Source organism: Aspergillus fijiensis, assembly GCF_003184825.1.
Source record: "Aspergillus fijiensis CBS 313.89 unplaced genomic scaffold BO72scaffold_48, whole genome shotgun sequence".
In the NCBI taxonomy this organism is placed as follows: domain Eukaryota; kingdom Fungi; phylum Ascomycota; class Eurotiomycetes; order Eurotiales; family Aspergillaceae; genus Aspergillus; species Aspergillus fijiensis.
The window spans coordinates 1-23,472 of NW_024469024.1; the positions used below are offsets into that span (position 1 = coordinate 1).

General features: G+C 55.1%; 6 protein-coding genes across 6 annotated transcripts; 2 read left to right on the forward strand and 4 right to left on the reverse strand.

The window, feature by feature from the left end:
* Positions 1–870: 870 nt before the first annotated feature.
* On the reverse strand, positions 871–3,709 carry BO72DRAFT_201504 (LIM domain-containing protein). Its single transcript, XM_040939601.1, has 3 exons — positions 3,475–3,709; positions 3,287–3,415; positions 871–3,221 (listed from the first exon to the last, which is right to left on the reverse strand). Exons 1-3 carry the CDS (start codon positions 3,584–3,586, stop codon positions 1,054–1,056), a joined length of 2,409 nt encoding a protein of 802 aa, XP_040798414.1. The 5' UTR covers positions 3,587–3,709; the 3' UTR covers positions 871–1,053.
* Positions 3,710–7,489: 3,780 nt separating this feature from the next.
* BO72DRAFT_450669 (inositol-3-phosphate synthase INO1) lies at positions 7,490–9,676 on the forward strand. The gene is made up of 2 exons (XM_040945306.1): positions 7,490–7,611; positions 7,769–9,676. The coding sequence occupies exon 2, from the start codon at positions 7,909–7,911 to the stop codon at positions 9,505–9,507; it is 1,599 nt and encodes a 532-aa protein (XP_040798415.1). The 5' UTR covers positions 7,490–7,611; positions 7,769–7,908; the 3' UTR covers positions 9,508–9,676.
* Positions 9,677–9,678: 2 nt separating this feature from the next.
* On the reverse strand, positions 9,679–10,803 carry BO72DRAFT_345627 (putative 1-aminocyclopropane-1-carboxylate deaminase; the record flags this gene model as incomplete). The annotated part of the gene is made up of 1 exon (XM_040940660.1): positions 9,679–10,803. A coding segment is annotated over one exon (1,125 nt), but the record flags the coding sequence as incomplete, so codon positions are not given.
* Positions 10,804–11,442: 639 nt separating this feature from the next.
* Positions 11,443–13,420, reverse strand: BO72DRAFT_450671 (bifunctional alcohol dehydrogenase/S-(hydroxymethyl)glutathione dehydrogenase). The gene is made up of 6 exons (XM_040945307.1): positions 12,946–13,420; positions 12,866–12,880; positions 12,687–12,801; positions 12,498–12,633; positions 11,808–12,445; positions 11,443–11,756 (listed from the first exon to the last, which is right to left on the reverse strand). The coding sequence occupies exons 1-6, from the start codon at positions 12,964–12,966 to the stop codon at positions 11,542–11,544; spliced, it is 1,140 nt and encodes a 379-aa protein (XP_040798417.1). The 5' UTR covers positions 12,967–13,420; the 3' UTR covers positions 11,443–11,541.
* A 934-nt stretch (positions 13,421–14,354) lies between these two features.
* On the reverse strand, positions 14,355–15,086 carry tim9 (protein transporter TIM9). The gene has a single exon (XM_040945308.1). The coding sequence runs from the start codon at positions 14,726–14,728 to the stop codon at positions 14,534–14,536; it is 195 nt and encodes a 64-aa protein (XP_040798418.1). The 5' UTR covers positions 14,729–15,086; the 3' UTR covers positions 14,355–14,533.
* A 3,101-nt stretch (positions 15,087–18,187) lies between these two features.
* On the forward strand, positions 18,188–23,342 carry BO72DRAFT_470797 (putative Rho GTPase activator (Sac7); the record flags this gene model as incomplete). Its single annotated transcript, XM_040947052.1, has 8 exons — positions 18,188–18,347; positions 18,595–18,747; positions 18,802–19,586; positions 19,617–19,904; positions 20,223–21,416; positions 22,150–22,680; positions 22,796–23,082; positions 23,189–23,342. The coding sequence occupies 8 exons, from the start codon at positions 18,188–18,190 to the stop codon at positions 23,340–23,342; spliced, it is 3,552 nt and encodes a 1,183-aa protein (XP_040798419.1).
* Between the last annotated feature and the right edge of the window lie 130 nt (positions 23,343–23,472).

Here is a 23,472-nt window from a genome sequence, read left to right on the forward strand (position 1 = left end):
GGGGATTGGGGGGGGGGAGCATGGTGTTGCTGGCTGCTCTCCGTTGGGTGTTCTCCGGGTTTTATGTAATGGATGAACTAGATCTATTTTGTGAATGGACTCTTTCTGATACAGAACTTGTGGGATATGTATTGTTGGTTGCTAAGAAGGGACCTAAAATAAGAGTTGGAGCTGGGCGAGGGGACGAGGAAGGGTCAGGGTGGAAAGCCACATGAAGTTGGAGATGCAGAACACAAAAGGAAAAAGCGAGGTATGGCTAGATTCAATCATCATTCTAGAATAAGCAATTCAATGCAAGTATGGTATTATAGGTCAACAAAGAAAGGTACAATTCCTCTGCATTGTCCCAGATAAGAATAATGCCTAAAAGAGGAGGCGACGCACTTCCGGAACAGCTGCTAATTTTATATACAACTTATACATCGAACCATTCATTTTCTACAGAAACTTTTAAGTCGATGACAATTATAAACAAGACTACATAATCATCTGATCTGTGGAAAAGATGCTTTATAAAGCCTTCCTTGCTTACTTGTACGTGTGCTTGCTTGCAGAGGTGTTGCGAGAGGCCTTACTCACTTGCTTGTATATATACTGCAAAAGGCTTTCATCCCTTACTAGCGTAGTTGATCACTCGTCCCCCGATGGCCAGTTCGTAGGGCTCAGCACATACGTGCTTCGCTATTAACATGCTTCGCAATCACGCTCGCATCACCAGTATCCATAATAAGAACACAATTCACTGTATATCACAGCACTATTCCAGATAGACATCATATAGTACATGTCAATATGTAGACAGAAAACGACAGCAGTCAGCCAGTGGCATTAAACGCCAGGCAGCTGGAAACACAATGGTATCGAGAAACCAATATTCTATCAACATGAAAACCACGAAAAGGGTATAAAGCAAAGAGAGTCTAGGGTCATCGCAGTAAAGGGCAAGGCTTGAGCGACGAACAGTGAAAACCATGAGACGAGGGTCCCTCTCGAGTGAGGAAAACTAGAAATTACGAATGTTGGCTGGAATCACGTCCATCAATGTACTTATAATCATATCATCATCAATTTGGTGGTGCGTCGTTCAGGGAATCGTCGAGAGCTGGGAAGGGCTCCAATGGCTCCATATGGCCCGTCCCCAGGCCCTGGAGGACGCAGCATTGGGATGGGCATGGGAGGAGCCTGGCTGGCAGAGGAGCCAGGACGAGGGCCAGGAGGCGGTCGGCCTCGACCGCGACCACCGTACCCCGGAGGTGGTCCATAGCCACGACCACCAGGGGGTCCCATCGGAGACATGGGCATGGGCGAGCGAGGGGGCCGAGGGGGAGCCATCGATGCAGCCGCTGCTTGTCGAGCATCGCGCTCGCAGTAAACCTGACCATACCACTCAAAATAGTCCCCGTTCAGAGCAATGCCACATGTGCGGCATTTGAGGCACTCCGGATGGAACTTCTGACGGTCGCCCGGACCGCGGCCGCGACGTTCGTCCGTCTCAAGATATTGCCCCTCAATACCAGTGTGACATGTAGCGCAGAGGGAGCCGTTGCGTTCATGGTAATGCTGAGCGCAGAAAGGTCGGTCCTCAAGGACATAGAAATCCGCAGTCTGGAAAGGGGTCTTGCACTGAAAGCAGACAAAGCAGGCACGGTGGTACCGGCCGGTGAGACGGCCGTCGGCCGAGGACACGGACTTGCCCAAGATCATCTCACCGCAACCGCGACAAGGCCCCTTCGGGCGTGGGGACGGGCGAGGGGCCGGGGCCGGGGATGGGGCGGGTGCCGTCACAGAGCGGAGCATAGTGGGTCGCTCGGGCTGATGATCGTCTGCTTTTCGTGGCAGTTTCTCCGACACGAGCGATAAGCTCCCCTGAGAGATGGCTGGGTCAGTCGGCGAATCCGGGCTGAAGAGGTGCTCCGTAATGCGAGGAGGCTCGAGATCAATCGGACTTTCCGTGACAGGCTCGTCCAGCACGGGTTCCTTCGCGCGCGGGCCACCCTTGAGCTCTTCTACCACCGAGCCGAGGCGGCTGGGGTCCGAAGGTTGCCTCCGCGAGAGACTGGCGTCAGACGGTAGACTAGAGAAGGAAGTGCCGCTGTGAGTGTCAGATGGCGATGAATCCGACGACGTGATTGAGCTCTCGGCGGCATGATCCGGAACATCGAGCCCAAGAGCCCGGGCGAAGTTGGAAACTGAGATGTTGCTCTCGCTTGCGGAATCGGAATCTTTCCTTTGCTTGTTGCCTTCTTCTGGAGTACTTGCGGATTCAGCATCGGCCGGCTGCAGGTGTTCCGAAGTTACTGGTTTGAAAGCCTTGTACTCCACGCTGGACGGGGCGGCAGGAGACGCTGCTGGCTCGTCTGGAAGCTCAAAATCAACGGGAGCCTCATTCGGACTCGGGGTAGGACTTTGGAAGAACAGCTCCGCGGACCCGCGGTTACTACTCAGTCTGTCAGAGCTACGATTTGTGTGCGACGATACTCGAAGCGACCCGGCCCCAACATGATCGATCTCAGCCTTGGCACTCGTTGGCCGCGCTGACACACCGAAATCAAATCCACTGTAGATTTCACCTCGTCCTTCCGGCTTCTCGGCAAGCTCGGCTCCCGAGAGTCGTGCTGGAAGTAGCAGATTCTGAGGTGCTGGGGGCGGCACCGGGGGTGCCTCTTCGTCAATGAATTGTAGGTGTTCGCGGGATACGCTGCCAAACGAGGGGCGCCGGCTGGACATGGAGGCCGATCGTTTGGAGGCCCGATGGTCGCTGTACCGCGTGCTAGCCACCGAGGTTCGATAGCTGCTTTTGCTATCAATCGATGCACCATATCTGTGGGAGGCGCCGGGGAGAGGAGGGCCGTCTTTAGGTAGTGGAGGAGGTGGAATTTCGTTATCTGCCGGCAGTTCAACGGGTGCGTTCTGACCATCTCGACTCAAGCTGCTGGCATGACGTGCTGGCTGGAGAGGAGCAACCCTTCCTGCTCCCATGGCGTCTGGGCCGACGTTTGGACGTCTATCCGACATCGATCGGGGCAGAGGAAACGAGGCAAATGCAGTTTCCATGTTGATTGAGTCTGGGGATTGTGGTTCTTCTGGCAGAGGTGAGGTCTGGCTACGTTGAAGCGGACGCAACGGCGAGCGTGGCCCGCCTGAAGTAGCGGTGGAGAGAGGAGAGGGGACGAGGAGGTCTTTGTTGTCTAGGGGACTGTGCGGGCGCAGGAACGGCCGATCTGCAAAGTGGTATCATTGATGAGAAAGTGGTGGTTTTGTCGTCAGGTCTGGAGGAACAACATACTGGCTACCAAAGGATCAATGCGTGGCGGAGGATTCATCCTCGCAGCTCTGGCAGCCCACGCATTGCCTGCTTTGGGTGGTGATCCAATGCTCGATTTCGAAGGCGGACGAGGCGGTGATTGTGGGGGAACTACCATTTAAGAAGTTAAAAAGTGGTACATGACGCGTCAAGTAGGGGAGAGTTGCTACCTGGATCTGTTTTGGCACACACATGGTCTCCCATGGCGGAGATCTCAACATCGATCCCGCAATTGGAGCATTTGATCTTGGGCAAAAAGCCCATATCCATGCTGGGAGCCATGCTGGGCACGGTAATCTCACGGGGTCTATGATACCAGACGGCACACGCAACGTTCGCGAGTGGTTAGACCATTGGACTGACCAACGGAGAGACCGCTCCCAAACTGGAGAGAAATTGAATTGAGAGAAGTCGAATGAGAAAACCAATGTGGTTTTTCACCCCCGGAGATTGATGGTGAATGGGTACGATAGAAGAGACGATCTGGAGAATGGGGGAGGGGGAATAAAGTCTCTGGGTTAGAGACGCATGGATACTGAGGAGGGAGCAGGAACACCAAAGGGAAGTAAGTCGGTCAGGAACCACTCATTGTCAACAAAAGAAGAGGAGGGGGGGGATTGGGTTGGGTGGAAAAGGCCCATCCAAAATACTAATAGTCGAATTAGTTTTGAGCTGGTCGGTTTGTCCAGTCCTTTTTTTTCGTTAGACTATCTGGGATTTGGGGGAGCGTCTCTGTTTTGGGTCTGGTTTGGGTCTGGTTTGGACGGTTTGGACGGTTTGATCCCGTCGCCGTCAGCCTAAGGAACCAACACTAGTCCGAGTTGGGATATTTAGGTGGTGGAATTGGAACATGGAACTGAGTTGATTGCCTTGTTTATTCTTTATTATTCTTTATTGTCCGTGAACTTAGTGCTTTTGCCTTCCCCTGCAATCCTCGCAACGGACAAGACACAGAAAGAGGAAAGCATCTCCAAATGAAGCCTCGTGTGGGTTTTTATGGGATGAATTTCCTGTCAAGATCCACGAACCCTGCCCCATCCAGTGGACGGTGATTGGTTCTCACATCCAACATTGCGTTCTGCATGACTCTCACAGACTCTACTCCCGGACTGTACAGTACACAGACTGTGCACACCAATCATAATTACGGGCAACTATAGTGAGGCTGGTGGTTCACTCATGCTTCCATGGCCATTCTGGCTCGGTCTGGATCATTGCAACCATGCAATCCACCATACAACTATCTCGAACAGTCCTTACTGGACGTAAGTTACGCACTGTGACGACTCCCAGCATCAGGAGACTGACTATGTTTGGTAGACTATCTCCATCAGTGTTTGACGACTTATTTTTAAATATCTACTCCGTACTATAATCATTACCCCTGATTGTCCAACCTCCCTCCCCTCCAATCACGAAGACAATATAATTCCAGGGGAATTCTTGAGTTTTCTAGAGGCGAAACTGGTTCCGATCATAGTGAGCGATCAGTCCGTCATCTTCGCCCCCCCTGAACCAGTCATCCTCCACTGCCGATCGTGGCTCAGGGGTTATGCACACCCCATGGTCTGATGCAAAGGGTCCATTAGTTACACGGTTAGTTATCTTTCTTTTCTGCTTCCTGGTCTCTATGTTTTGCAACAACTAGCCCCATTCCTTCCACCCACCCACCTACTTCACGACCCAAAAGCCTTGTGGTTTCATGATCATGGATCATGGGGAACGCTGCCTCTTTGATCCCGACTTGCAGCTTGTTCGTTTCCGTGCACGAGCCTCCCTCCTGTGACGCTGGGCTTGGTTTCCAAGTGATCTCATTGGGATCTATCCCCAGCATTAAAGTTCGTGCGATTGTCCATTCCCGATCCTAATGGGGTTTTCTACTCTCAGGACTGCATCCTTGCTTTCGACTGTCTGGCTCATTACAACCAAACAACTACCCCCCGATGGATAAGATGGGTGAACCCCGCAAGGACAGGCAGATCCCATGCGCAAACCATAAATGTCATTAATTCCCGACCGTCGCGAATGCAAGGGGAGACCAGGTCTGGGGCAGTGGACCGGGAGCCGGGAGGTCACGATACCGAAAATGCTGAGTGTCAACCCTTGGTAGGCCGCCGCCGATCGTTGTGACACACAATGCTTGTCGCGCGAGGGCAGAGGAGGTGGTCGGTCCATCAGGCGAGTCGGCACTAGTGTCTGGCTCAGACGGTCCTCCAGGTGCTGCTATCCCGTCTTGCGGCGCAGATCAACAGTGAGCCAGGTTGATCCTAGGCTTGGAGGCCACAACAAGCGGTAACCACCCCGTCCCATGGTTCGTGTCGACGACGGCAGTGAATGCGGTGGTCGGCAATTGCACCTCACGCTCAACTTTGAGTCTTCCAGGTTCATGGCAATTGATGCTGCTCATGAAGTCAGTCGACTGCGTGTCATCGTCAATGGCTGGAATGTGTGACCGTGAGGCGTACTCCGTACACAGCGTGCGGGTAGATGCTGACTGATTGACCATCAACTCACCTTTGGGGATGCTGGCACCCTGGACGTCTACTACGAGTATGCCTGCACACAAGCGAAGGACCCGGGACCGGACTCCGGCGTGTGCCGTCTCATCCTATCTAGCGCCGAACCAGTCTACAAAAGGTCGCTATAGTGCGTAGAGGGTAGCATCTTTCGTATACAGACTTCGACTAAACAAAAAGCCTCAATTGGGGGCCAACGGCTGTGCCGTGTCTGGCTATCGACGGAAGAACAAACGTGAGATCACATCGTTGTGCGGTCAAAGGAACCCTGCTTGCAACTACTGCAGCCCGGTTCCTCCAGCCGAGAGGTCAGCATCCGGCTTGAGATGGTGGATGGTTAATTTATTGGTGGAGGATGCTGAGAGAAAAGCCGCCTCCCCTGCCCTCAGTTGGAGGCAAAGATTGGCGGCCTAAGGCACACCAGAGCCGGTGGTGCCTGAAAGTCCGCAGCGGGGAATGGTCACCTGACATAGTCTCCCCCCCCCCCCTAAACCATCCCTTGTCCGTCCAGCACCAGATGACCTTGTCCGTCCAGCACCAGATGACTAGCACAAACCCTACATGAACTAATCTAGAGGGCAGTCGGGGGTACGTACGACTGATGTCGTGTCCCAACTTCCAAGACCTCGCAGGCAGGCAGCATAATTCCAAGTGCGCGGTGCCGGGTGCTAAGCGAGGCGATCAGGCAATAAGAGAGGAGCAGAGCACTCCGCAGCCTCCGCAAACAGCATTACCGATGCATAAATTCAGGGGCCGAGTTGGCAACCATGGAACAACTTCTGCCGAGCTGGCTGTTGCTCACCGCAACATTGCGTCTTCCCAAAAGACTGGCTTGCAGCAGCAGCAGCATGGCTTGGTACTGGTTCAGGATTATGACTGCGTAATGCTCCAGACTCAATTGTTCAGACCGAAGTTGCATGAATACTGAGCATGTCGATGAACTGTCGGCGAAGCGGAGCCCCGCGGGTACCTGCCATCCCATGGTCCACTATGCCTGCTGCTGGGAAATGATGTCCCCTCGGTGGAAATGGGCACGAGTCCAGCGGTCTCAGGGGTAGCATGCCGGACTAATTGAAATTTATGGTTGAGGAGCACGTGCGGGCAGATAGCATGGGCAAATTGACCACGATCTATATGCAGTACACAGTCAATCAAGGAGTATACCTAAGTCATTACTACTCTAAAAGTGTCTGCATAACGCACGATTCATGACTCTGGCTATTCACTGGTCATACAAATCATCCAGTAAAGATCCACAACATTAAAAAATCGGTTCAACAGCTGTCTCGCAGGGAGGTTGGTCTCCGCGGGGCTCACCGCAACCTCTGGGAGGAAATTCTCCTGTCGCAGGCTGCCAACACATCTAGAATAAGTACCTCCGGAGAAATTCAATTAAGCATACTCGCGTGAATTGGCCCGGTAGATACTGGTAGTTCGAAGTTGGGACAACTAGCGCGAGCAGTAGTGGGCAGTGGGTAGTGGGCAAGTTATGAGGGTCGCTTCCCCGAACTTGTTGAGACGGAGCTGGACGGGCTACGGGCGGACGATTGCGGACTCGCCCAGCGGGAGCCGAGCTGCTCCGTCCGTACCTGGATTGTCTGTCTTATAAGAAGGAACCCAGAGCAACTCCCCTCCAAGGTTTCCCCTTCCTTTTTCCTTTCCACCCACCGTCAAACTTCCACATCTTCGTTTCGTAAACCAACTTCTCCAAGTTCAACCTTTCTTCGATCACACTCTGCCCGAGGCGTGATCTCATACCACCGTCAAAATTTTCTCCACACTTCTTAACTCGTGAGTGCCCGCGCCCCACCCCCGGATTGCTGTCAACGATCACCTGGCACTGCAGCAGCAGCATCGTGTTGCCCGGAACAGCAATTGATCCTTCCCTTGGAGCAATTCGCGTCCACAATCACTTTTCCAAGTTCAGAGCTAACAGTTCTCTTTCTAGACGGCACCACCCGTTCAACGGCCGGCGCTCATCCAACCGTGGTGGAGCATCGGACTGCGCATATCACATTCAATAAACGCCTAATTTGCCATCCTTAACCACTCTCTATTCCGAAACGCTTCCGATCCTCTGTCACTACAATGGCTCCCCACGCTAGTTCGGATGTTGTTGCCAATGGCGCCGTGAACGGGTCTGCGCGTACCGCTCCTTTGTTTACCGTCAACTCGCCCAATGTCGTGTACACCGATTCCGAGATCAAAAGTCAGTATGTGTACCACACCACCGAGGTCACCCGCTCGGCCGACAACAAGCTGGTGGCCACTCCCAAGGCTACCAACTACCACTTCAAGGTCGACCGCAAGGTGGGCAAAGTCGGTGTGATGATGGTCGGTTGGGGTGGAAACAACGGCTCCACCGTGACTGCCGGTCTCATTGCCAACCGCCGCGGCCTCAGCTGGGAGACCCGCGAGGGCATGCGTGCCTCCAACTACTATGGGTCTGTGGTGATGGGATCGACCATCAAGCTGGGCACCGACGCCAAGACGGGCGAGGAGATCAACATCCCTTTCCACGACATGCTGCCCATGGTGCACCCCAATGACCTGGTCGTTGGTGGTTGGGACATCAGCAGCATGAACCTGGCGGACGCGATGGACCGGGCCCAGGTTCTTGAGCCTGGGCTCAAGCAGCTGGTGCGCAAGGAGATGGCCGAGATGAAGCCCCTGCCCAGTATCTACTACCCGGACTTCATTGCTGCCAACCAGGAAGACCGGGCGGACAACGTGCTGGAGGGATCCAAGGCCTGCTGGGCTCACGTGGAGCAGATCCAGAAGGACATGCGTGAGTTCAAGGCCCAGAACGGTCTCGACAAGGTCGTGGTCATGTGGACTGCCAACACTGAGCGGTATGCCGACATTGTGCCGGGCGTCAATGACACCGCCGACAACCTGCTGGCGGCCATCAAGGATGGACACCTCGAGGTCTCTCCTTCGACTGTCTTTGCTGTTGCTTGTATCCTCGACAACATTCCCTTCATCAACGGTTCTCCTCAGAACACCTTCGTTCCCGGAGCTCTTCAGCTGGCGGAGAAGTACGGAGCGTTCATTGGTGGTGACGACTTCAAGTCTGGCCAGACCAAGATGAAGAGTGCCCTTGTCGACTTCCTGATCAACGCGGGTATCAAGCTCACCTCGATTGCCAGCTACAACCACCTGGGCAACAACGACGGCAAGAACCTGAGCTCGCAGAAGCAGTTCCGCTCCAAGGAGATCTCCAAGTCGAACGTGGTGGACGACATGGTCGCTGCCAACAAGATCTTGTATGCGGAGGACGAGCACCCTGACCACACCGTTGTGATCAAGTACATGCCGGCTGTTGGCGACAACAAGCGTGCGCTGGACGAGTACTACGCGGAGATCTTCATGGGAGGCCACCAGACGATCAGTCTGTTCAACATCTGTGAGGACTCGCTGTTGGCGTCTCCTCTGATCATCGATCTGGTGTTGGTGGCGGAGATGATGACCCGCATCAGCTGGAAGGCGGATGAGGCTGAGGAGTACCGTGGGTTCCACAGCGTGCTCAGCGTGCTGAGCTACATGCTCAAGGCTCCTTTGACGCCCCCTGGCACTCCGGTGGTCAACTCGCTGGCCAAGCAGCGCAACGCCTTGACCAACATCTTCCGGGCGTGTGTTGGCCTGCAGCCTGAGTCTGAGATGACTCTTGAGCACAAGCTTTTGTAGGGGTAGTATTTTTACTTGCCACTACCATCCATAGCTCATCACTTAAGCCAACTTTAGTCACTCATTAATACATTGATATGCGTTGCTTCCAACCAACTTTGATCGCTGATTGATAAATCGATATGCGTTGTCTTCTCCATAAACATCATCTTAAATCGACCCCTTCCTCTCACCCACATCCGTATACGCATTCAGCGCCAGCTGCCCCCCCAGATGAGCATACAGCACATTGCCCGTAATCTTCCCCTTGCGAATCAAATCCACCATCCCGGCGAAACTCTTCCCTTCGTAGACCGGATCGGTGATAAACGCCTCCATGCGGGCCGCATACTCAATGGCCTCCCAGGTCTGCCGGTCAGGCACGCCATACAGCCCGGCATGATAATCCTCGACCAGAACCACATCCTCCTCGGCGATATCCTCCTCGGTCAACCCGATCTGCGTCGCAGTCACCCTGGCAATGCGTAACACCTGGGCGCGCGTCTCGTCCGGCTTCGCACTCGCATCAATGCCGACGACCTTCCTCTTTTTCGGGCCTCCTTCCCCCTCGGGATCCAACTTCTCGAGCAACTTAAACCCAGCAATCATCCCCCCCAACGTGCCCCCCGTCACCGCACAAACCACCACGGTGTCGAACCTCTCCCCCGCCGCCAGCACCGTTTCCTCTTGGTGCTTCACCTCCCAGGCCCACCGCGCAAACCCCACCCCGCCCAGCGGATGATCCGACCCCCCCGCCGGAATATAGTAGGGCACCTCCCCGTTCCCCCGACATTCCTCCTCCAGCGCGCGCAGCGTCTCCTTCTCCCCGATCCCGAACTCCGTGGGGAGGTGGATCCGCACGTCCGCCCCCATCAGCCGCGACAGCTGCAGGTTGCCCACCTTGTCGTACACGCGGCTGTGCGCCGCGTAGTCGGGCACCCAGTTCTCTTGGATCAGCCGCGCTTTCAGCCCCAGGTGCGCGGCGCACGCCGCCACTTGCCGCGTGTGGTTGGATTGCAGGCCGCCGATCGAGATGAGGGTGGTTGCTTTGCGCCATGCGGAGGGGGTTTGGGTTTGGTCGGTTTGTTGGGCAGGGGGCAGCACCGCGGGCGCGAGGATGTACTCCAGTTTCCGGGTCTTGTTGCCCCCGTAGGCCAGGTGCGAGGAGAGGTCGTCGCGTTTGGCGTAGATGTGGACGGGGTTGGTGGGCGTGGTCAGGTCGGCGGTTATGCGGGGGAGCGGGTGGATCGGGGAGGGCCCGAGGGTTAGCGCGAGGCGGGGGATCGAGGAGAAGGGCGCTGGGAGGGGGATGGGGTCGGTGGTTTGGGGGGGAGGCATTTTGGGTTCGGTTCTTGGGGGTCACGGGTGTGGAGGTGAGAGGGTGTGGTGTGTCGATTGGTGGGTGGGTTTGGGACTGAGTGTGTTGGTCTTGGTGTTTGGGTATGTGTTGTGTATGTGTTCGTGCTGGTGCTGGTGCTGGTTATATAGCTGGTTGGAGGTTGGGAGGTAGTTCTCTGGGGACTGGACTCCGTCATCGGAGATACAATACTATTGCGTTGTTGACAGTTATCTGTGTACTCGAACTCAACCCCTCTTCTTCCCCTCAGTTGCTGCCGTGGGCGGGTACTGTCGGATACGGCCTATGCAGGGGGCCATCGGAAGTTGGCCGACTTTCGTCTTGATAGAGGGGTTTATTATCTGGGTGTGGGGGGATAGGAGATAATGGGTGCGTTAGGAGATAGGGGTGGGGATTTGTGGTAGATGTATGATATCTGGGATTGAGTACGTTGTTCTTTGGTCGGGAAGATTATAACGTATGTTCTTTGCTTGGACGGTGGTGTGTTCTTCTATACTTGGTAGCATGGTCTTATGTCTCTGGCGGGGTACAGACTGATCTTCATTTTGCTGCTTGTCTACCAGGTCCTCATGAGGACCTTGCGGAACAGCTTAACATATATACAGCACAGCCGGAAGTAGAGCAGTCGGCGCATGGGTGGATTCGGTAATTCATATGGCATTCAATATTCAACTTCAATTTCAGTCATAACTTTTCATCTACGACATATCAACCACACAGCGAACGCAGTCGCCCTGCTTCATCTGCTCAAACGCGGTGTTGATGTCCGCCAACTTCTCCCGGTGCGTGATGAACTCGTCCACCTTCAGCTGGCCGTTCAGGTAGTCGTCAACCAGGCCAGGCAGCTGCGTGCGGCCCTTGATCCCACCGAAGGCACATCCCTTCCACACACGGCCGGTAACCAGCTGGAATGCTGCACGAGGTTAGCACACATCGCCCTCAATACACCGACAGAGAAACTTACGGCGAGTGGAGATCTCCTGCCCGGCAGCGGCAACACCAATCACAATGCTCTGGCCCCATCCCTTGTGGCACGCCTCCAGGGCCGCGCGCATCACCCCGACATTACCCGTGCAGTCGAAGGTGTAGTCGCAGCCGCCGTCGGTCATCTCGATCAGCTGCTCCTGGATCGTCTTGCCGCTGAGCTTGGTGGGGTTGACGAAGTCGGTGGCGCCGAACTTGCGGGCCCACGCCTCCTTGCCGTCGTTGACGTCCACGACGATGATCTTGCCGGCCTTGTTCTTAACCGCGCCCTGGATCACCGACAGACCGACGCAGCCCGCGCCGAACACGGCGATGTTGGAGCCCTCCTCGACCTTGGCGGTCTCGACGGCGGCGCCGTATCCGGTGGTGATACCGCAGCCCAGCAGGCACGAGCGGTCGGTGGGGATCTTGGGCGTCACGGCCACCACCGAGATGTCGGCCACCACGGTGTACTGCGAGAAGGTCGAGGTGCCCATGAAGTGCAGGAGGTCCTTGCCGCGCGCCTTGAAGCGCGAGGTGCCGTCGGGCATGACACCCTTGCCCTGGGTGGCGCGGATCTTGCCGCAGAGGTTGGTCTTGCCGGACTTGCAGAACTTGCACTCCCGGCACTCGGGGGTGCTGACCCGGTGGTTAGATCGAGGTCAAATTGATGAGAGGCAGATATACTCACTAAAGAGCAATGACATAGTCGCCGGGCTTCACGGAGGTGACGCCCTCGCCGACGGACTCGACGATACCGGCACCCTCGTGACCCAGGACGACGGGGAAAGCACCCTCCGGGTCCTTTCCGGAGAGAGTGTAGGCATCTGACGGGGGTCAGTTGGACAAAGCAAATCCACGCAGTAGATATATTACGGACCTGTGTGGCAGACACCGGTGTGGTGGATCTGGATGCGAACCTCGTGAGCCCTGGGAGGCGCGACCTCAATGTCCTCGATGGAAAGAGGCTCTCCGGCGCCCCAGGCGACAGCAGCCTAGATTTTTGAGATCAAATCAATTGGATTGTGCTATTTGGGTCCGTTAGACGAAGCTGCTCACCTTGCAGGTGATGGTCTAGAGAAGACAAGTTAGCGAGAGAACGCGGGTGACACCAAGCTATGGAGGGGTGGGTAGCTCACCTTTCCTACGGTGTCAGCCATTGTGATGACGATGGGTATCAGGTCAAAGATGGTAGCTTACACGGACCCAAGGGAAGGCAGGTGGGGGAGGGGGGGGAGGATATAAGAAAGAAAAGAGAGATGATGGAAGATGAAAAGAAAGCGGTGGAAAGTGAAGTGGTCCGGGCGGGAATAAATTGCTCGAACCGGACAGACAGCAGGGAGAAGTGGAGTTGGAGTTTTGCCGATGAGGGGGAGGGGAGGGGATGAGAAGAGGAGGAGAGAAGAGAAGAGGAGAAGGCGTGAGGGGCACGGTATTTACTATACGTACAATTTACTCAATTACCTGCAAAACACTCAAGGCTATAGCTAGGCTATAGCTTCGGAGGAGCATCCGAGGCGGAGGATAAGAGGAGCAGTGAAGCTGATAGTGAGTGCAACAACATGCATAGCCACGGAATGCCCCTCATTCTCTCCGCATCATCGCATCATCGCATCATTGAATCGTACTTTTCAAGGTTCATAGCAGATGCAGTATGGGATTAGTCATGCTGTAAACCATGCAAACACGCCAAAATGTACCCAGTAAGCTCCGTCCCCACTCCGTCCAGTCCGTCCCCACCACCTCTTATCATTTGAGACTTTTGAGACTTTTGAGTCATCTTAGTGTGGATTCACAGAAAGGGCAATAGTTTCCGGCCGCTTGGCACCGTGCCCGATTCCTTCGTCGTCGCCGCCAATACTAGGAAGTACAGTACCTATCGCCCTTATCGACTATCGTCCAGAGAGATACATTTATCGGCGAAGTCTCGGCCTATCTCCAAAAGACACCCACCCAATTGAGACATTTTCCTTTCGTAGTGCGAAAGATTGCTCTCGAGTACTACTTTATCATCCCGGGACTGTGCTCAATGTACGGGATGGGTCGCTCTCGTCGACCCGATATCGGCTGCTCCACCGCTTTCTGATTTGGGGGGCAGCAAGGCAGGTCGGTCGTCGTGGTGAGTTTGCGTGGTAGGTTAGGGGTCGATGGCAGATCCGAGCTTGTACTCATGATCCGGACATACTGAAAGTCTGTTCGGGGTTTCATTTAGCTGACGAAAATGTACCAAAGCAAGCATTTGATTGTATACTCTCTCGACACCTCAGAAACAATTTCTGGGACCTGCGCAGCAACCGAATGATTGAGGAATGACGGGACGGCAGACGAGGGACCTACGAATTGACCGGAAAGAAAGAGCTTCATGAGTTGAGCCTACGTGTACAACGCCTGCTCCATCGATAGGAGACTTACTTTGGTAGGATGACCAAGGTGATCTGGTGTGCAGCCTCGATAAGATCCAATTCACGAGGCTTTTATCTTCCTACCATCGTGTGCTGCATGGCTCATTCGATCCGAGTTGGTGCGCACTCAAGCATGAGCTCAGACTACACTGTACGCCGGCTCGTACCACGCATCTAAAGCACTGATCGTACCAACAGCATTCCCAAAACATCATATATCTTCCGAAACCAGGAGCTCGTCGTTGAATTCTAAAGATTTTATACACAGTTCGCCAAACCGAATGCAAGAACTACCCAGCAAGACAAGATCGTACAAAGCACCAGTTTACCGACCCGGCATCTGGCCCTGCTGCATCATGGCCGCGTTCTGCTCCTGGAACCGCTCGTTCAACCGGGCCGAACCCTTCATGTACTTGTCAACACAGCGCATCACGCAGCTCTCCTCACGGTTGATCAGGGACTTGGTGGTGAAGTCGTTGACGCAGTCGTCGAAGCACTTCTGCACGAGCTTGGAGTACATCTGGAAGGACCGGCAGGGTCAGTAACTGGGTGGAAAGCGGTAGCTAGGGATAAGTTTATCGTAGGCGGTGGTAGAGCTTGTCACAGTCACAGGGCAAACTGCGAGGGGAATCGAATCGGAAACAGCCTTGGGATAAGATAGGTACGTACAGTCATAAACTCCTTCAGCTGCTTTCTCTCCATGCGGGCAGCGAGCTCGCGCTGTTCCGATGCATTGAGTCTAGGCTGGTCAGCAGATGATCTTGTGGGAATAATATTTTCGAAGTCGCGAATGCATGTCTTGACACGTACCCTTCCATGGTGATATAAAGTTGGGGTGAATGGTAGAAGTGTTCAGGAAATCAGGGAATGCACACAGCAAGCAACTTTGATAGTCCTCGATGACGACCAGCTCCGGAGCTTCACAGCGGACCGCAGGCTCTGCGGCGATCACGTGTCATCACTTGAGCGAGAATCACGTGAAGTCGGCTGTCGCCTACCCGTATCATCACGTGAAGCAACCACGTCTGACTCAGCTGAAATCCGGAACCTCTCGGTTCCGTCGGTTGCTCCATCGAGCAGGACCCGAGGCGACCGTGGACGAGACGCTACTCCGTACAAGACGAGACAACCGTCAGCCCTTTGCGGCAGAGTTTAAAAAAAGCACACGCCCAGCTGGGGGAGTCCTGGACCCCGACCTACTGTCTGGCTGGCCCCAAGAACCATGGTTGGCACTATCACCACCCTGGGATCTGGACGACGGTCGATGCTCGATCATTAGGGAATGAAAGGGAATAAGGGAAATATCCTCTTCCCCTGCCCCGTACGAAACTCTACTAGGTACCGCCTCAGTCCACCCAATCCTTTTCTCCCCTCCCTCCCCCAGGTCTACAATACAATCCGTGCGTCTCCTTCTCAATTCCAGGATCGGCAGCGGCATGACCAGACAATAAAGAGGGGATGAGAAGAAGATCTTATTGTTTTCCACCAACACTTGCGATCCCGCTGAATAATCCGTCCGCCTAGGTCCAGTGTCGGGCCGTTTGGGATGACAGCCACCTACCTAACCTTTGGGGTGTATAGTACGGAGTATACAGTACAGAGTAAGCCAGTTGCTGATCGGGTGAACCGCGGTAGAGTTCGTCATGGAGTGGTCCTCTACTGTTTCTGTGGGAGGGGCAAGAAAGGGAAAATGAAGGGGACGGAGCAGTGACGGAGCCATTCAACTACCGAATGTATTAACTACGTACTACTACTACCAAGGGTTGCATCTGCTGACAGGCAGACCGACAGGCACCACGATCCTGGCCCATTCATATTTTTAGGACACGCCCTGGAGGCCTAGAAGACAGAAAGTAGGAGACGGAGAGAACAAGAATGGGGCTTTTCCCTTTTTCCCCCTTCTTTTCTCTTGCGTTCTTGCGTGGCTCTTACCGAGAAATGTATCAACCTGGCCCAGACCGTTTCACAACGAACGAACAGTTGGTCATCTTCATTCTTGCTTCGCGTGGAGTCAACTGCGAACTGCATCAGCCATCCACCGAGTCTGGTGTTTTTCTTCACCACGTAGGACTAGACCAGACTAGACTAGATGGGGGGCCTTTTTGGTGGGCTTGACTAGCAGTTTAGGTGGATTGAGTGTCTCACTCTGTTGGGCCTCCTGTTAGTGGCTCGATCTGCAGTAGTTAGCAACAGATTAATCCAACCGTCGTAACGGAATGATTGAAGAACCGCCTAGTAGACTGACTAGACCCAGGGCCAGAACCGTCGGATCACGGGTCTGAAGGAAAGGGTAAAAGGGTAGACGGGAGAAAAAAAAGGGAAAGGGAAAGCCCAGGGAATCTCCTTTGCTTCTGTCGTTTCGTGCCAGAAACCCTGGATCCCTGGAACTGGTTCGAGGAGACATCCATTCGAAGTGGGTTCGAATGATAATCATCGACATCTTTTCGATGCACCGCTCCGGAAGATTAATAAGATGGAGAATTATTGACATTTAATCGTTTTCCCTCCTCCCTCGTTTTTGATAATTGATAGTCTTAAGTCTACGGTACAGTGCTATGTACAGTACTTAGACCAAGTAACTCACTAACTAATCTATACTCAATTGCATACACACACACGCACTCTCTCTTCCAATTTACATACCTCACATCCGATAGGCGATCAATGCCAAAGAGAGGGGCGGGCATTATTGTTCCCCATCCTTTACCTTTTGACTTACTCTCCTTCTGTCAAAATTGTCAATTCTCTTTCGCTCTCTCTTCCTCCGGTCCCGCCCTCCAAATTATTATTATTCCCCATCAATTGACTGACGTCCATCAATCATCAACCAACAATCAATCATTCATTCATTCTCCAATTTCCTCCTTCCCCCCCCCCCCTCCTCCTCCATCCATCACCATCATCAATCCAGTCCAGTACCAGACTCGTGTCCGTCTTTGGTCTTTGACGATCTCTTCTGGACCAGTCTCCTTCCTCCGTTTGCCCCCCTTTTGCCGATGATGGTCATTGGCTCTTCATCCCCGGATCGACCAGCACGCACACCCTGTCGGAGGGTCCAAAAGTCAGCCCTCTCTCTGTCAGTCCACTCTTGAAGTGGATTGTGTGTGCGTGGTCTGCTAGTGATTGGGAACGAGTGAGAGTGTGGGTGTGTGCAAAACTGACGACGACGACGACAACGTCAAGTGTGATAATCTTCCCTCTTTTTATCACCTACAGTACAGTACCTCTCTCTACCTACCTCCTTTCTCTTTACCTCTAAAAAAAAAGAAAGAAAAACACCAAAAAAAGCCCACCTCCAACAACAACCACTCTCCCAAAATTCAACACCTGACAGGTTGTGCAGCGTTTCGTCCCCGTGTCTATCGAGAAATCGATTGATTCGCTTTTGTGGCTTCCCTCTCTTACTTCATTACCACTTACCACTTAACTAACTTACTCTACCTAACTGTGACGCTCTGGCTCGCTCCCCTTTCATCCCGCCCGCTCATCTATCATCCCTGCCTGTTCGTCTCCCTTTCTTCCTCTTCTTCTTCCTCTTCCTCCTCCTCCTCCTGATTTCTTTTCTCTCCCCCTTCTATCCACCCCTCTCACATTCTCCCTCCCCCGTTTCTCTCTCTTTCTCGTTTCCCTTCCCCTCGGCCGCCATACACCGTTCGAGACGTACCTGGGCCCATTTCCCCGGGTTTCCCCTCCCATTGTACGCTGTTTCCCCTCCGGCGCGGCACCTAAATCCGCTGCCTGACTAGCCCTCGTGCTATTTTGGGATCAACGCTTCCCAGCCCCGGAATTTCTTGCGCCAACGCGAGGGCGGTGACAGCAGCCTCGGTTTTTTTTTCTTTTTTGCTAGCTGGGTCTGGTCTGGTCTGGTCTGGTCGTGTCGCTACTTTCTCTATTTCAATACCGCCAGTGTCGCATCTCGCCCCTCTCCCCCCCCCCCTTCCTCCCAACCCTCGTCTCCGTCGCGCATTTCCTCCTCACCATGGTCACGGGCAAATCGCACGCGGGCGTGGAGCCGCTGCACCCACTTCCGCCTCCGACTGCCCAGCCAGACGTCATCGCAACCTCGCCGCCTTCGAAACGGGATCTGGCTTCCTGGTGGAGGCAGTTCAAAAGGAACACTCGCAAGGAGGAACCGAAAGGTATGTTTGCGTGGAGGAACACATCTGAGGCTGAGGCCTGGGAGGCTGCAGTGCAAGGGTGGTGCCAGATGCGATGCGGTCATCTGCTGTTGATCTGCGTCACTGCTGGGAGACACCATGACTCGCATCCGGTCCAGGCCCGGTCTGCTCCCCTTAGCATCGGACAGAGTCCGACTGCCTGTTTCCATTACTCTAGCCGAGAGTCTTTTTTTTTTTTGCGGGTCATGCGCTGATCATGAATCTATAGAGAAACCGCAGGGTATCTTCGGCGTCCCGCTCAACGTCAGCATCAAGTACGCCAATGTCGCCATTTCGCTGACCAACGATAACGGAGAGAGCTTCATCTACGGCTATGTGCCTATCGTGGTGGCCAAGTGTGGAGTGTTCTTGAAGGAGAAAGGTATGCCGGTCTTGCTCTTCGCTGATTCTGACCAGGACTGATCCAGGGGTCTAGCGACCGACGTTGAGGGTATCTTTCGTCTCAGCGGGTCTGCCAAACGCATCAAGGACCTTCAAGAGGTGTTCGACTCCCCCGAGCGATATGGCAAAGGCCTCGACTGGACGGGATACACAGTGCACGACGCAGCCAACGTGCTGCGACGCTACCTGAACCAACTACCAGAGCCGATCGTCCCCTTGGACTTTTACGAACGTTTCCGCGAGCCGCTCCGCACCTACCAAAGACAAGTTCAAGAACAAATGCAGAACAATGCCCCTCCCAACGAGTCGGAGGCCTTTGATCATGCGAAGGCCGTTGCCGCGTACCAACAGCTGATCCGCGAGTTGCCCCCTCTGAACAAGCAATTGCTCCTCTACATTCTGGATCTTCTCGCGGTTTTCGCATCGAAATCGGACCAGAACCGCATGACCTCCGCCAACCTGTCCGCTATTTTCCAGCCCGGGCTGCTGTCGCATCCGCAACACGACATGTCGCCGGACGAATACAAGCTGAGCCAGGATGTGCTGATCTTCCTGATTGAGAATCAGGACCATTTCTTGTTCGGAATGAACGGGACGGCTGCTGATGAACAAACACTCAAGGAGGTCGAAGGAGGTGTGACGCGCCGGCCCACTACTCATTCCACCAACATCCGCCGCTCCGTCTCGAGTGCTAGTGGCGGCGGGGAGAGCTTCCGCAAGTACGAAAGCCTTCGCAGGAATGTGTCTGTCTCGTCGCGGAATTCGCGCAACTCGAACAACGCCAGCCCGGCGACGCCACCCTCGATGAGTGGAGCGGGTGTGCATCGCAGCAACACCTTGCCCTCCAAGATGTCCCCGGCCATTCCTCCCCATCGCTATGGACGGGTTGTTGAGTCGACCGGGTTGAACTCGTCGAATCGCACCTCCGCGCAACATTCCCGATCGTCCAGCCGTGCGCCACCCACGGTTGAGGAGGAGGACAAAACCCCGTCCAGCACCTCCAGTACTACCATCCAATCACCACCTAACGTTACCACCATTAATAACACCCAGCCCTCTCCTGTCCCTCCACCCAGCGAAGCGCAGCCTGCGTCTAGGCCGCCCATCCCTGCGCAGCTCATGCCAGGCCGGCCTCCCGTGCAATCGACCCCTGCGCCAGCAGTACCCGAGCAAGCAGTTCCCCCACAACCGAGCAACCCTCAACCAGCGGTTAGCCCACAGCCCAGCAACCCCCAATCTCCACCTGCAACGACAGGCACTGGGGTGGGGGTTGTCTATGTTCACTCGTCGACCCATGGACCGATTCCCAGGGCGAACGTTGAAAATGGGTCAACTCCAACCGAGAAGCCCGTGCCACTAAAACCAGTCACAGAGCGACCGGTACTGCATGAAGGCCTGCCTCCCGCTGCGCGAACGGTATCTCCCCCGCCCGCTGTGGTGACTCCGACGCGGGAGCGCAAGCTGTCGAGTTTCTTCTCCAAATCACCACCGCCGAGCGGAGAAGGCCGGGAACCCCGACAGCCGAATCGGTTGAAGAAGAAACGAATTCCCGGCAGCGCGAGCGAGAGTGCGCAGAGCTCTTCTCATTCGCTGCAAGCCGCGACATCCGAGCCTGGGTTGGCCGCGATTCTGCATGGGCCTCGGTCGACGGATGCTGGCAATGAGGTGGGCGGTGCAACTCCTCGTCCTCCCCAAACCACTAGTTCCGATGAACTGAGCCCACCGCGAGAAGGTCGGCCCGAAAAGCAGGCTTCGCAGACTGAGGGCGGCCAGATGGGCGACACCTCGCTCCGACCCTACGGATCTCGCACCCCGTCGATGAACTCCCGGTCGTCGTTCACGGACTACTCGGATGTAGATGCGGCGGAAGAGGCGTCGCGCGCAGAACGCAAGGAACACCGCCGCAGCTGGCGATTCCCACGGTCGTCCAAGCGCAGCAATGAGCAAATTGGCCTGGGCTTGGGTTCGCCCCCGCTCATGGCGTCGACTCCGGGCGCAGACCGGAGTACCAGCTCGATCGGCAGCTGGCACCATGCCAGCAGGAGCTCCCCGTCAGACCTGCAGCAGTTTGCCAACGACCCGAGCTACCAACCATTAAGTCTCGACGCCGAAGTCAGCAACCCCGGGGGCTCGCGAGAAGCGTCGTTGGCGTCGGAGCCGGAAAAGCGTAGTCTGTTTGGGAAATTCAAAGCCAAGGTTGCTCAAGTGCGAGATGGCGTCAAGGAATCCACGGAGCGCGATCGCACGCGCAGTCCTGTGAACGACGCGGATTCGATTATCTCAACGCAACTGCTCTCACCTTCAGCTACAGATGTGCGACACCGACCGGCACCGATCGATTCGACTAGCCAGCCCAAGGATGCGAGCGTCGGTTCTCCGGTGTCACCTCTGCCTGGCTCTGGACTCCCGCCACCGATTCCCGAAGAGCCTCACATGCCTGAGAGCCCAGTCATGACGTCTGCTGTCCCTGCACCTGCTGCTGAGGCTTCCGTGGTCCCGGCCGCTTCCGATGCCCCAGCTGCTGTTCCTACGGAGACCAGTTCCACTGAGCCTAGCACTGAGCCGAACACTGAGCCCAGCACCGAACCTGGCACTGAGCCAAGTACGGAGCCTAGTGCTGAGCCTAGCCTTGCGCCTGGCACTGACTCTGTCCCTGAGCCGGGCGCTGAACCTCTGGAGACTAAAGTGGCCGGGTTTGAGCCTACTGTACCAACAATACCCACGGATCACCCCACAGACTCCGCTGAGGCTGTAACAGCAACGCCTCCTTCTGAGCCATTGCAGACGGTTCACGAAGAGAAGGCTGAGTCCGGACCGGGGCCTAGTGTACCGTCATAGAATTTCTGCGTACTTTTTCCTTTGTTATGTTCCGGATTTTGGATGACGAGAACTGTCCTAGATGAGACAGGCGAAGTTATGTATGAGGGTGTGCAGGGAGGAATGTGTTGCCATACTTTGGCTGCAGCTGCGCCTGATGCTTTATGGGTTACGACTGATGTATGTATTGATTAGTTCGGGAAAGGGTAGCGCTGAATAAAAGCGATGTAGACGTACAGAATCTCGCTGTGTGATAAGTAGATGAGTAACGAGTAGAAGAGTAAAAGAGTTGTGTCAGTGTAGGTTGTATTCACCTGGTTTGTGGTCAATGTGCGCGCGCGATGCAGTGGTTAGACTAACTAGTTTGTACTGTTTGTACTGTACTGTTTTACTGTATGTACCCCCGAGGTGTTGACACCTGAGGCACCCGGCCCCGTTTTTCGATTCTTTCCGCTTCCGCCTTCTCCGGGGGTTCCCCTTCTCTCCTTCTCTCAGCTTCTTTTTCCCCGAGCTGCCTCCACCTCATCTTGACAGCTTTGTTTCTTGTCAATTTCTGGCGCACAAGATGGTCTCCTCTCCTCCCTCACCCACAGCGACCGGAGCAATGTCCGCTATCCACGGCAACAACAACAACAGCAGCAGCAGCAGCAGCAACAGCAGCAGTAGCAGCAGCAGCAACAGCGGCGGCGGCCCCCCGCCGATCCTCAAGTCCTCACCCCCCGTTCGCATCCTCCCCTCGCAGCTCGCGCGCATTTATTCCTTCGCCCACCCCGCGGCCGTTCTCTTGGGATTCGCCGTCCGCTTCCCTCAACTCGTCAACGATCCCGTGTCGGAGATGTTGAACGCGCTTCCGTTCCTGGCCGCCAGTCAGGTCGTGTTTGCGATCATCTGTCTCCCACCGGCGGGCGGGTCGCTTGACAACAACCCGGGCAGCAGCTCCTCCGGTGCGACCCCCTCCGGAACAAGCTCCAGCTCGAGCAACATCATTCTCCGTCCGGGACGGCCTGCGCGTCGCAAGGGCGGTGGTGGTGGAAGCGGCGGCGCGGGCGCGGGCGTAGGGGTGGGGGTGCTGGGTGGATTGGGAGGGAAGGTTATTGTAAGTGCTTTTTCTTGCAAGATTATTGTGACATGTGCAAGCGTAGCAGAATCTATGCTACTCTTACTGCTACGATGTACTAGATAAGACCATGCTAATGTGCGAACTCGTCCAGCCTTCACTCCTCGCCCTCATCCTGACGGCCCTCTTGGCCACCCCGGTTCTGGCCATCCTCCTCGTTCTCTTCGGCGCCCCGTTCACCACGCATCATGCCCAGACGGCGCTCTGTGCGGCGCATATGGCTCTCCTGGCAGCCGTGCCCTTGGTTTACGTGCATGGGGTTGATGGGGCGGTCTGGAGGGAGGTCTGGGGCGCCGGTCGGCCGGCTGATGCCGTGTGGGGGGCGGCGTTGGGGACTTGCGTTGGGGCTTGGTTGGGCGCGGTGCCTATTCCATTAGACTGGTGAGTTCATTGCCTATTTGTTTGAGTGGGATGCAGTGTCTGGGCGTGCAGTGCAGGGTTCAAGGGTGATACTAGTCGGTTCATATGACATGCTAATGATCCATAGGGACCGTCCGTGGCAAGCCTTCCCCATCACCATCCTGGCAGGCGCGTACTTGGGATTCGCGGCGGGGACTCTTCTCGGCCGCACCAAGTGGGTGTACGGCAAGCGCCTGCGGTTCGCCGAGGAGGGCGAACTCGCGGACAAGAAAAAGGAATAAAGTTGCAGTAAGGTGTAGTTACTACGATGCATCAAACTTATAATATCAGAATATCTTTGAAATTCAATTGTGAAATCTTCCTCAGACTATGACCACCTCAGACCATGACACAACCACAAATGGGGTGGGT